We start from the raw sequence: 12,762 nt of genomic DNA, 5'->3' as shown, positions 1-12,762 counted from the left end.
CAATGAACAAATTTACAGCTTTAAATTAAGGAGCTAGTATCAAAAATCTGAAAGTATTTAACACTTTTTTTTTTTTAAAGATGACAAAATCTGAAACTTTCCTAATCATGATAATATGACATTTAGAATATCCAGTGAATAAATGGACTTAATATTTTCAGTTTTCAAATTTATCTGAAGCCTTTCCACACCATGACGCCATGGGTTGGAAGCAAACTTGTCCAGGTCTCGAGAAGCAAAACTACACATTAAGCTGAAAATACAAACGTTCAGCATGGGGCTTTGACATTTTATAACCAATATTCACATTTTGCGTAGACACAACATGACAACATGGCAACATGGACCTCTCCCTCAACATCACAGCCTCCTGCGGCGTGGAATGCAACACCAGCAGAGTCTGAGGCTTTTACCAAGCCCCTCCACTCCACAGACATCACTCTGTAGGCAACTTTGAGGAGCGATCAGAACGCACAGCTCTGGTTTTGAGCTGGGGTCTCAAAACAAGACTCCATGAGTTTCCAGTGTTTGGAGTCCAATCTGGGCTGGAGTTCAGTCACAGTGACAACTGACATGTCGTGACTCCAGTTGGCTTTCATGTTACTTCACGTATTATTGTACATCTCTTGACTGACTGGAAGTGGCGGACTGGACGGTTGACGAGTTCGTTGGTCCCGTGTCGTAGCCCATCCTCTTCATGTCTTTGGTCATTATGTGGAAGGAGACGGTGACGAAGCCCTGAGATCGAACCCTCGTCACTAAGACAGAAAAGAATATTCAGACATCGGATGTATACTAATGCTTCCTCTCGTTTTTACTACTCAGCTGAAGCTGTGGAAACTACAGCTGTTGGGCTCATAAAAGAACGGTGAGCGTGACGGACCTTCTCGGCCTTCCCCATGTGCCACCACTTTGGGATCGGTGTACTCGGGTCGTCGTCCTAGCAACCAGCTGAGCAAGGGGGAAAAACAGTACACAAGTCTCTGAAAAAAATTAAAAACTTGGCTTGTAGCGCCACAAACATAACAGCTGCGACGCCTTCGTGTAGTTTATCAAAGTATTCTCCAAAAGTTTTTATACCCTTTTAACTTTTTCACATTTTGTTAATGCGAGGGCAATAACACCCCCCACGTAACTCGCAAGAACTCACCCTGTGAACTTCTGAAGCCTCCATGTGGGCTCGGGAACAAACATCGGGATGGTTCTTATGTGTCTGAAGAAACGGAACTGATAATTATCTTTTACTTCAAAGAAGCAACTACAAAGTTTATATCTCAGATTCCTCAAATAACAAGACTCACCATGCTTTAAGCAGCTGTAAGGTAGAGGATAGTTATACTTACTGTCCAGGTGTGAATGGAATGTGCGTTGCTCCATAACCCCTGACCACATCGTTGCCAAAAATGTCCGGTCCGTACACGCTCACCACAAGCTGAGGCCCTGGAACATTTACAGGAAGTTGTACATCTGTAGTAGCAGGTATGTTCCTGTCAGCGACTTTTTCAGTCAATACACTACTAGCTACCCACTTCCCCCATTTACACCCTATGGGCGTAGATAAAGGCCCTAAGCATATGCTCTCAAATTAGAGGCTTAAAATGTATTTTTACTCTGTGTACGCAATTATGTGGTTTTAACTACACCTTTATAGTTTACTTGGGTTTTTGATTGAGTAAGATAACTGTATATTCTCTGTCAAGAAAAAAATTAGAACCTGTAATTCAACTGGCCTAACAATCGTGTCTATAGTGCAGAAATGTTGAGGATAATTTCTAGAAATCAAAACGTGAAGGACTTACATCCAGAAGGACTTGTACTCTTGAATGTTGTCTCCAAAGGGAAGTTCCATATTAACTTGTGAGACTGGGAGCTTTTAGAGGTGATCTGAGTGATGCCTTCCTCCAAGCCCTTAAGAGAAAACGCGCGCACGCACGCACACACACACACACACAAAACCTATTTGTTTGCACAAGACTTTTACAAACTACTCTGTCCTATTCGATGTGCAATGTCTTACTACAGCTTTTTCTAATGAGCAACAATGAAGATATTAGACAAGAAGGTGCTTAAAATGTTACTTACTGTGGTGGGAGCCCAGTCATGGCCGTAGACGTAACAATATTTACAGTACAAATTGTCATAATCTGGAAACTGAAATAAAAGGGAGGGAAAGCAACTTAATTTTAAGAACAAGAAAAACGCTCAGGAGAACGACGGAAAGAGAAATAAGGCAAACAATTACCGCTTAAATACATTGCTGCTGCTAATGCTAATTCTAGCTGCTAAGCTAAAGCAATAAAACAACCACTCACGTTCGCTCCCTCAATTTGTCCGTTCACCGTAAGAAGAAACACGGAAGAATTGCTTGTTGTTTCCATCGTGTATTTTAGTTAAGTTTTCTTTAATTAATGTTGAAATTAAACCTGTTGATGACCATAACTCCTGGCGTGCCCTAGCTCGTTGCTAAGGCAACGTTTGTATTTCCCTACGGCTACTAGGTTGGCACAAACTGAACGAGAGCACAACGATTAAAATGTAAAATGATAAAACTATCCACAAGAGAGCGGTGTTGTCCCAAAATTAAATCCAACAAAACTACAGTAGTCTTTACGGGGACAGTTTTAGCTTAAAGACGACATTTCCAACACAAATCAGTAACAGAAAAAAAATTTCAATCTGGCAATTAAAACGTGAGAATATTAGTACTATAGAGGAAAAGGTCAAATATATATATATACTTTTTACTTTTTTCTTTTTTAGAATTAAAGCATGATCGTCGTAAAGCTTGCTAATATTTCCTATTTTTAAGCAGTCTTTTGAGGGCAGCACAGCTTACGTGAAAACTCTTGCTCTTTAGGCTCTGAAAGTTCAGCTCTGAATAATTTATAAATATTTTTGCGCAGTACAAGTAGGAGTGTGCAAATCCTCCTTTTTAAGCCATGCAACAATTTTTTTTTCCATTTGTTTGCCAGCCAGCTTGGACATGTGTCATGTCATCCCATATTTAAAATGCCATATTTTTTTTTAATTATTGTCACTTGCTCTAATTCGGTTGTGTCCCAACTTGCTCCTGAGGACGCAGTGCCGGCCAAAAATGCAAGAATGGATATGCATTGATGAATCAAGTCAAAATCACAATACAGAGCGTGAAATATACAGAACTCATTCAAAGCACTAAAATAACAATTACATTAGCAGGAACAGAATCAGAAAGGGGAAAAAAATCCCTTAAGACTCAATATTGCACATCTTAGACTCCAAGACTTTTATGTATACAGCTAATAAAGCCAGTTAGAGTGGTAAAGCTCATATTTCATCTCATATGCACTTCTTTCTGAGCTTCATACTCCACTCTGGTAAGTGGTGGTTCTCATTTAGGTTGCATCCGACCACAAAGACACAAACAACCAGAAGCCTGCATGCTCCACCCAAAAACCTCTTGCGCAGACTTTGCATAGTTAATGAATGCAAGGTCTGCAAAGCAAATGATGCTGATGTTCTGAGCTTACAGGATGCAGTTAATGTCAAAAATAAATAAATAAATAAATAAATAAATAAATAAATAAATAAATAAAAAATAGGGCTATTTTTGTGTGTAATATGTTTGGCACGAAACTAAACTGGGCAAAAGAGGAAGATGGTTGTCCGCATAAAAGTGGAAGAACAAAAAACAACAAATAAAAAACAGAAGTACAATTCATTTGAAATGTTTCAAACTGTTACTCCAGAACACACAGGACAAAGAATACGTACATGCACACACTCATAGCTAAGATTAGAAAGATTAATAGCGACACTAATAGTGACTCTGATAACCTCCCCCTCACTACCTGTGTTTTCTGTGACACACATTTAAACACAGGTGTTTAAGTGTGTTATAAGTGACACGCAAAGCTTCTCTCTATATAAACTCCCACAGAGTGTTGCACTTGACTACACTGCGGGTATTGCCGCAACTTTCTGCGCCGCACTGACAGGTGTGCAGTAGGTGCCCTGGTCTAGTTTAATGACCTGATACACAGCCTACTTTTATTTTATTTTTCTAAGGCTACAAGGTAAATTACCTTCAGTTGAATTAAATCAAGAGGAATGTTGAAGATTGCTCAACATTCTTATGTAATCAGCTATGTAATCATAAATTTCAGCAATGCACTGTCTCTCTAACAGGTCTCTCTTGTAAGTGAGATCTTGGATCTCAATATTTAGACGACGTATAAATACAGGTAAAATGAAATATAAAAAAAAAAAAAAAAAAAAAAAAAAAACAATACGCTGCTCACACACACACATGTTGTGTTAAACACCCAAATGCTGCGGAATCTCCTCCACACGTCTTTCTTGTATCAAGTTGAATAATTTGACAGATGCTTTTCCTCAGTAGGGAAAAGGAAGATAACCAAAACTAAAATGCAGCACAATCCTTAGAGAAAATCTGTAGAGGTTACAAACAAAACGCCACCTTCCAGCAGGCCAATGACGACTAAAATACAACCAGATCTAAGATAAATTAGTGTAAGTCAAGCGTATTCAAACATCAGAGGATTTTTCTCAGCATTTGTTGTTTTTCTTGGGTGTGGCCAGATCAGCTGTTTCACACAGAGCAGTAACCCCCCCGCCCATCCAGTGTGTCTGTGCCGTTGTCCTTTTTTCTCCTGCCTGTCTGTCTGGTAGGTGTCTGTGTGTCCAGCCGACTCAGAGGCCCACCCTGAGCCTCTGACCTTTGCTGCTCCTCAAACAGCAGCTCTCTTTTCACCCACCTTCGGTTCACTCCCTTTTCACCCACGCTGTATCAGTTTTGCGCCTCCAGCTCTATGTACCGGCATTGGTTTGTGATGCGTCTTCCCCGCTCGTCACGTTGTAAAAGATTTACACCGAGAGCACTCATTTGTCCCCCTTTCCCTCCCCCTTTAGTGCCAGTAACATACTTGGCATGCTATGCTCTTGCTCCCTGACCTGCAATGCTATCTCCATCAATTTTTGTGACTTTCCCGGCCTCTCTCTATTGTTTCTTTACTGAGTGTCATTTGAATCTTCTCTTTCATCCTGAGCGCTTCGATGCCTCATGCACCAATCTCTTTCTCGCCCGTTTAGCCTGTTTATGTGTCCTCTCATCTTTTCTCTGCTAATCATTCTTCACTCTCTTCATCTCTCTGACCCTCTTCTCCATCTCTGCAGCAGAAGTTGTTTCAGCCAAATGATTGATTTAGATTCATTCAGCTTAATGGAGAGTGGCCCAATAAAAGTTGTTCTGGTGTGGCCACTCCAAAGGGGTCACTTTTGGACAAGGTGGGATTTCAGTTCTTTGGACTTTTTCACTAAGTCAGTGATTCCGTACCGTCCTTATAGACGTTTTTAAGCCAACAGCATGCATTGGAGCAGTGAACATGGAAGCCTACAGTGTTAGCTGCTGTGTCTCACTGGCTGATAGTGATTGCGAGTGACATTTTGTTCTCTGCTTCCAGTGATCTCATGGAGGAAACATTCTGCGAAGAAGGTTTTAAAAGTGGCATCAAACTATCACAAAATCTTCAAATCTTGAATTATTTTACAATTTGGTCATTTTATTCTACAGTAGCTCTTTAAATGAAGTGATTCAACTTCACTTTACAACTTAGGGAGAAATGGAGTGGGCTTGAGTGAGATGAGCATTTATAGTTAATTTTGTTAAATCTGCATAAACTTTACATAAGTCTTCACTAAGATTTGACTAACCCAAGGATGAGGAGCCCATGAATTTGTGCTCCAGATGTATTTTTTGCGTTCCATGTGTACACAAATAATCACCTTTTAAATATTTACATAAAAATGATAGGTACTAGTATTTTTAAAAAGATCTATACCATTCATTTTAGTCCTCACTACACTACAAAAATTCACAGTTTTTTCCACATTTCAAGCGACTCATCACTGATTTTCCTCATTCAAATCTCCATAATATTTAATTTCCTTTTTTCTTTTCTTTTCCCATCTGATAATTCCAGTTGTTTTTGAAGTCTGCTCACTTAAAAACAAAAGCGCAGTCTAAACTGCATGGCAGTTTACGTTTAATAAAGAGAGAAAAATTTGTTAATAAAAAATGTTTTTCATTGAGTGAAATATTTATTTAAGTAAGCTTCGTGTTCACTTTGATTCATAATAACTGGAACATTGATCAATATATATGATGTATATTATGATTATGGTGTTCCTGGCTACCTGATGGTCATTTTATATTTTGTCCGTTTCCCAGCTGATATTCTTGGAGCCCATTTAATCCCTGTGCAGATCTACTGTTTTCTCCCTGACATCTATTGACAGCTCCACCAAGTAGAAAGCTTCATCTTGTTCGCTAAAACCATTTCAGAACCAGTTTTGAAGTGTGTTTGCAGTTATTTTTCAGTTGTCCCAACCAATTATGTCCACATTTTTTTGATCATCTGACCAAATTTGTCACGCTTAGGTTACATTAAATTGCTCAAGACAGACCTGGAACAACACGATCTCAAGTCTAACCTGGAAGAAGCCAGAACATGGTTGATCACCATTGAGTTTGCCATTAAAATGGACGGATGAAAGCCGCGACTGCTCATAAATTGACATCTTTAAGCTCAACAGAAACCTGACCTGAAAAAGCCAAATGCCACACATTCATACTTTCCTAGATTGGATATTAGATAAACCTCTAAGTAAAGCTCCTCCCTATGTGTCAGAGTTAGTTCACATATTCTGAGTCATACTTGTGCTTCAATCTGCTATTACAAACCCAGAAAACATGACCACTTAAGAGGGCTCATGCATTACTTGCAAATGTGATCTTTGCCTATGTGGCATTTTAAGTTGTTCTTTTGCTCAGAAGGCCCACCACATTTCAAATCGGTCCTCAGCGATATCATGCAGCTTCCAGCGTGGCACTCCGATCTGACATTCACACAAACCAATTTGCTCATGAATGACATCTTTACCATCTCCTCCTCCTTTATTGTGGAGGACAACTGCATAATTGGGGGCTGCAGGACAACTTTTGTATTTTTGACCGTTGGGTAAAATTTTAAGCGGCATGAGCAGATGGTAAAAGTAACCACCAGATTTGCTGCACGAGAGGTAGAAAGTAAAGGGTAGTCAGGGTGTATCTGTGCAGAGCAGCTCTGTGGGATTCTGCATCGCCACCTGGTGACCTTTAAAGTCAACCACTGAGGCCGAGACACCTGCAGCTGTCGAAGACCTCAGAAAACAGAAATCCTAGCTGTTTGTCGCCGTCCTTCAAACCCAAATTAATGAGTTTGCTCCTGTTGCTGCTTCCATCTTTGTTTCTGGTAAAACTGTCAGTGCAACTTTGTTGTCTGAGTCTTTCTTCTTTTTTTTTTTTCTTCCTCCATCGCCTTACCTGGAATGCACGGCATCCAGCATCTGTGACTTTTACAGTTTTCCTCTGCCCAGTGTCTGTCAGTGCATGGGGTTGATTGGGGTAAGGGTGCATGTGTGTGTGGTCCATCTTTGGCCCAGTTTGAGTCTTGTTTTCCCTCTGGGACAGGCACCAAAACTCCACGTCGTATTTTTAAACTACTCCCCCACTCTCCTGCAGCCCTCACTGTCTTTGCCTCGCTCCAAATGTCTCCGGTTCAGACTTGGAGTCTCTCAAGGGCTTATCTGTCCATAATCGGACCTTTTTTCTAGATCCTGGGCAATGTCATAAAAACTTTGATAGCTGTGACCGGGTTTACCAATCAACACTCTTTAGCTTAGAAATGCATTTATTTGACACTGCACATTCTTTTGGGTGTAATGTTGAGCACTGGGATTAAAGATAAATATTACATCATTATCTGTTCGATAAAAATGAGCAGATTCACTCGAGACACTTTGGTTCATACGTGTATGTCAGTATACATTTAAGAGCCATGCTGTGAAAACTCTTGAAGGTCTCATTTGAAACAAAAGCAAATTGCAAGAGGGATTGTCATTTGGAACTGCTGAAAATTTCATCCACTAGTTTTATCTGAAATGCATTATTTCCCAGAAAGTGATGCTGACATGCAACCACCATGTCTCCGTCAGTAGGTGCATCTGGAAAACGTCAAAATGTAGAACTGGTTGATCTTTGAACAAAGTGTTAAAATGATCAATACAGCCAAATTTCAAGAACTTTTTTAATTTTTTAATTTTTTTTATTTCTGCACTCAGGCAGCCCTTATCACATCTTTGCTGTACTTTGCCAGTTTACTGAACATTACTGGATCTGTTTAAACCATGTCCTCCAAGCTATCGCAGGACTTTTTTTGTCCTGACTCCTTTCCCAAACCTCACCTTGTATGGTTAAAGAGTGAGTGCAATTTTTCCCTGTTTTGTTGAGAAAGTCTTCCTTAGCCTGTTTGTGCAAGGGTTTACATCTGAGGCTCACATAGACAGAAAGTTGGACGAGAGTTGGGACCCAGATGGGATCGTCTGTAGCTTATGTGATGGTCTGAAAGGAGTTTCCTGTACAGGTTAAATGCAACGTCAGTCAATATGCAACATGGGAGCCATACTTGTCTTGTCTTTCAATGCAAATTTGAGACATAAGTCAGGCCCAAAGAAGGTGACCAACTGATTTTTCTGAAAAATTGGGTTCCGTGCACGAAGTCTGTCATGAACACTGGCCCACTTTTTTTTTTTTTTACCCGTTCCTCAGTTAAACCCACACGGGACCCACATAAACATGGTTTCTGTTGGGTACTCTGCGCATTTCAATCACAGTCTCTCTGGCACTGCCCTCCTGCCCCGCATCAACCAAAACTCAGTCAATTATTGAAGGTGCAGGACTGGTGAGAGAGGTCCCTATAAAGAAGCATTAGCCTTGTCCTCAATTTTTCAGAGCCGGTTTTGCCTGCAGGCTGACACCGAATGTTGTAACCTCGACTGTCCTTCACAGAGTAAAAAGACAACCAGAGAGGAAAGCAGGGAGGGAGAGAGCAAGGTGACACGAGAGTAAAATACGGGGTGAACTTTGAAAAAGCTACCAGCTGAAAGTGACAGATACATGCTAGCTTTATGATGAATCACACAGAGAGGATGGAATAAAAAACAATAAAACAGTTAAGTAGGAAAATTGGAAGCGGGGATATTCAGCACTGGAGTCATTCATTAAGGTCAGCCTGGTTTACAGATCTCCCAGTGGATGAAGTAAAAAGCCGTGATGCTTTTCACTCTTAGGCAGAGCGTCAAAAAGGTTTGTACAAAAGCCGTTTCCAGTACAGCACTCGTTACTCTTATCTGTGATTTGTTGACCAGCTTGGCTTCTCGTTCATTTTAGTGTTATTCCGTACATCTATCATGCTTTCAGTGCTCTGAGATGCGCTATTGATTTCTTGTAATGTGGATTACTGGAATTAGACTCGTCCCTTTATTTGTTGTTCTCAGAGCTGTCTGCATGAAAGTGTTGGCTGAATGCCCGCAAGATGAAATAAAGTGGAGGCGGGGGATTTCAGAGCAGTCACAAAATCATGTTGCTTAGCTTGCATCATTCTTACTCTTTCACATCGGGTCCTGTCTACAAGAAATCTGGACCTCGGAATCTTACTTGGAAAACAAAAACAAAAACTTTCATGACACATGGTAAATTTGTGCCCAGACTTTTTCACCCATGCATTTTAACCATTACATTTTGATTTCATTGTCCAATTTTTTTATTTTATTTACATGAATAATCAAAACAATGTTCAGTTTTGCATGTTTTTTTTTTTTTTAAATTAATGTAGTTGATGTCACACAAACTTCTTAGGGGCAACATCAAATTCTAAAGAAGCGCAGATTGGCCCGGCTGACGTTCAAATGAAGAAATCAAGCTCAATTGGAGAAATTTCAGATGCCCCACTGAAAGAAGATGAAAATCAAGCAGAACTGCCTATGAAGGCAAAGCTAGGCTTGATCTATTGTGATTCTACCGGAACCCTATTTAAGCTTTGGGTTTCAAATCATTGAAGTGATTAGGTTTGTGTTCCTCATCATTGCTTATGTGGCAGAATAGGATCAATTCTGGTTTACTACCATTTGCACAAATCCATTATAGTTTAAGCACATTGGAATTCTTGTGCATTTCTCCAACTCAAGAATAGGAAAAGTTTTTAAAAACGTAAAGAATCAACATAAGACAAAATGTACACATAAAAAACGCGCATCAAATAAATACATAAAACCTCTGTGTGTAAATAAATCATCAGTGATGTTGCACTTGGAAATGATCTGATTTCAGTTCAAACACTGCACACTGATCACATTTTGTGTTGCAGCAATGGTTACTTCTTGCCCTCTTTAATGCCTTGGGACAGGACTAACAGTGGCTGAAAAAAAAAAAAAAAACCCTCCTGTGTAGGTGAGCCATGTGTGCGCTCACACTCACAGGCCTTCGATGTCTCGGGTTGTGGCCAGAATCCACCCACTGGAACAAGGAGTGAGCAGGGCGGTGTCTGTCCCTGAGAACCCGCCACGCTTTCGCTCTGCGTGGATCTCTTTCACTAAGGGGAGGCTGGACCCAACGATCATTTCTGCTTCTTCAGTCATACCGTGAGGCCTGTTTGTGATGACGCTTTCAACAAGACCTTCTGTAAAGCTGATGTCCAAGTCCAAATTTCTTCAGAGCTCTAATGAAGTGGAGTCTCTGCTGGGCTCTTGTCACAAATGTTGTGGCGTTCTCTTTCCAGCTGTGATCGTCTGAGATCCACAGATCAAGAAGCTTACTGCCACCTGTTCTCTCCAGATTGGCCCCTTTAATAGTGAGTGGCTGTACAGAGTGGAGCCCATCTTCAAAAGTCCAGTATAAACGCTTGTTTTTTCTTCTGTCTTGCCCTATTTAGTTTCATTAGTATTTCTGAAAATGTCTTCCTGTTTATGTACACTGCTGTACACTGCTTTTGGATTTTGTTTTCTTTCCTTAGAGTTTCCCCTTTCTCCTTTATTTGTAGTTTCCTTGCATCCCGGTTCTCATCCAGTGTCTAGTCACATTCCCTCAGCCAGTTTGCTTCCTTCCACAGCTCCGTCTCCTGATTTTTCTCCGCCTGTCCTCGGCCTCGGCTGTTTCCTTTTTTGCCTCTGATTAGTTTGTCGGGTTCCGTTGTCTGTATTTGAGCTCCAGGATCCTCTGTTACAGCGTCTCTTCACTTCTTTGTTCCAACTCCTGCATTACCCCGGTACAGTTTTAGATTTTCACTGTAGTTTTGCTCTTTGCACTTGGCTCATTTAAACTACAAACATGACAGGTTCAAAGTAGCGATAAACTGAAGCTTTCCATCCAATTTGTACATTCCTGAAAATACATGAATTACATTTATGAAGCCAATACATACAGTGGAATATATTCTAAATCTCTCATTCGTATGCAATAACTGGATCAAAAGGTAAACTGGAATATCAAAAGCAATTTTTTTTCCAGGCTGTGACATATCAGTCGTTTTCCTTCTAAATACCTTCCTGAACAGGACCAGATGTTTGGAGGTTTGAAACATTATGTTGGCATGTAAGGCAATGATACTAATCAGTGAAAGAGATTTGAGGCGTTGCAATAGTAGCGTATATTTTCACATAACTGTACACGGTTCTCTGTGTGTTTTTGTGTTTGAATCAGAAGTGGGGGAAAAGAAAAACCCCGTCCTGAATGGATGTTTAAAAACGTGACATAAATCTTGAGAAATTTCTTAGCTGAATTAAAATGCACACACATACATGGCACTCTTTACTGATCAGCTAAATCCATTTCTCTGTCAGCCATTTATCATGCTCCTTTCAGACTCAGTGATATTTCCTCAGACTGATGTGTTTGATCTCTGATGTCACTTTTGCACAGATCAATCTGGCAGGGCTTGGTAAGATCTGATGTGGAGAAACAGAAATACTCTAACAGAACTCTTTCACTAAAATTAAAAGGCTTTTTGGGCATGGAAACATACTTATCCTTCTAACTACTCACTATCCTGCTTTGCCTTCACCACATGCCACATGAGTTAACACTCACCTGACAAACGGACCTTTCATTATTTGACTGATTTATTTCTGCGTTGTGTAGAGTGAGTGCACTAGACATACAATAGCAGATTGTGCCCATCAAACTGGCAGATGTCTGCAGTTTCTCTTTGCTTGCAGATATTAACTATGTGTCCTCCATAAAACTTTAATCAATAGGGTAGAGGGCTCTCCTGGAGTTCCCATCAGTGCAATTGTGTCTATGCATGCATCAACAAATGAGTGAAAGAACGGAGGTCAAGAGCAAATGTCATTAGTTTACAGCTGGAGTCACAGGAATGAAGGTGCCATTGATCACAGATGCTATGCATGCATATCTGGATATGTGTAGAGGGGGAAAAAAACAAAGAGGGAGGAAGGGGCACACCACCATCAACATCAAGACGGCTTCTCCATTAGCTTGAGTGCTTCTTTGACAATATAATGGCCGTCACCCAGACAACAGGGTCACTGTCGTTGCGAGCGCACAGCGCAACTGCTGTTGTCAATCAAGAAAATTTACTGCCAAAGTCCTGCGCGACGCAAACGTGGTGAGCCTGAGCGGGACAACGGCGTGGCATGTGAGAGGTTTTTCAACCAAATCAATAATGGACAAAGTGAGGACAGGAAATGAAACATGCGGTCGGACCAGATTCACTGGAGGGAAATGGCAAGAATAAAACCGAGAGAGGCTGTGGAGAGGAGGAGGCGTCCTGTGGGAATCATTTACAAGAAAGCGCAGTTACAGTGAAACCATACAGGCCTACTCTCCCAAAATGCATCTTAGAGGAAAACATATCTGCCCTCTTATAA

The 12,762-nt window shown here is 40.7% G+C and overlaps 1 protein-coding gene across 1 annotated transcript; it reads right to left on the bottom strand.

Moving 5' to 3' along the window:
* Positions 1-268: 268 nt before the first annotated feature.
* Positions 269-2,507, bottom strand: b9d1 (B9 protein domain 1). Its single transcript, XM_044100862.1, has 7 exons — positions 2,313-2,507; positions 2,083-2,151; positions 1,800-1,908; positions 1,344-1,440; positions 1,151-1,213; positions 884-951; positions 269-758 (listed from the first exon to the last, which is right to left on the bottom strand). Exons 1-7 carry the CDS (start codon positions 2,376-2,378, stop codon positions 613-615), a joined length of 618 nt encoding a protein of 205 aa, XP_043956797.1. The 5' UTR covers positions 2,379-2,507; the 3' UTR covers positions 269-612.
* Between the last annotated feature and the right edge of the window lie 10,255 nt (positions 2,508-12,762).

Source organism: Gambusia affinis, linkage group LG19, assembly GCF_019740435.1.
Source record: "Gambusia affinis linkage group LG19, SWU_Gaff_1.0, whole genome shotgun sequence".
Taxonomy (NCBI): Eukaryota; Metazoa; Chordata; class Actinopteri; order Cyprinodontiformes; family Poeciliidae; genus Gambusia; species Gambusia affinis.
The sequence above is the reverse complement of the archived record's forward strand: the minus strand, read 5'-3'. Positions and strand labels throughout refer to the sequence as shown.

What these genes read in the sequence shown, in the direction of transcription:
- b9d1 (XM_044100862.1), bottom strand. Translation starts at nt 2,378, where the DNA reads ATGGAAACAACAAGCAATTCTTCCGTGTTTCTTCTTACGGTGAACGGA. An exon ending in GAGTACAAGTCCTTCTGGAT is followed by an intron (nt 1,441 to 1,799) that starts GTAAGTCCTTCA and finishes TAAATGTTCCAG; the next exon opens with GGCCTCAGCTTGTGGTGAGC. An exon ending in ACATGGGGAAGGCCGAGAAG is followed by an intron (nt 759 to 883) that starts GTCCGTCACGCT and finishes TTTCTGTCTTAG; the next exon opens with TGACGAGGGTTCGATCTCAG.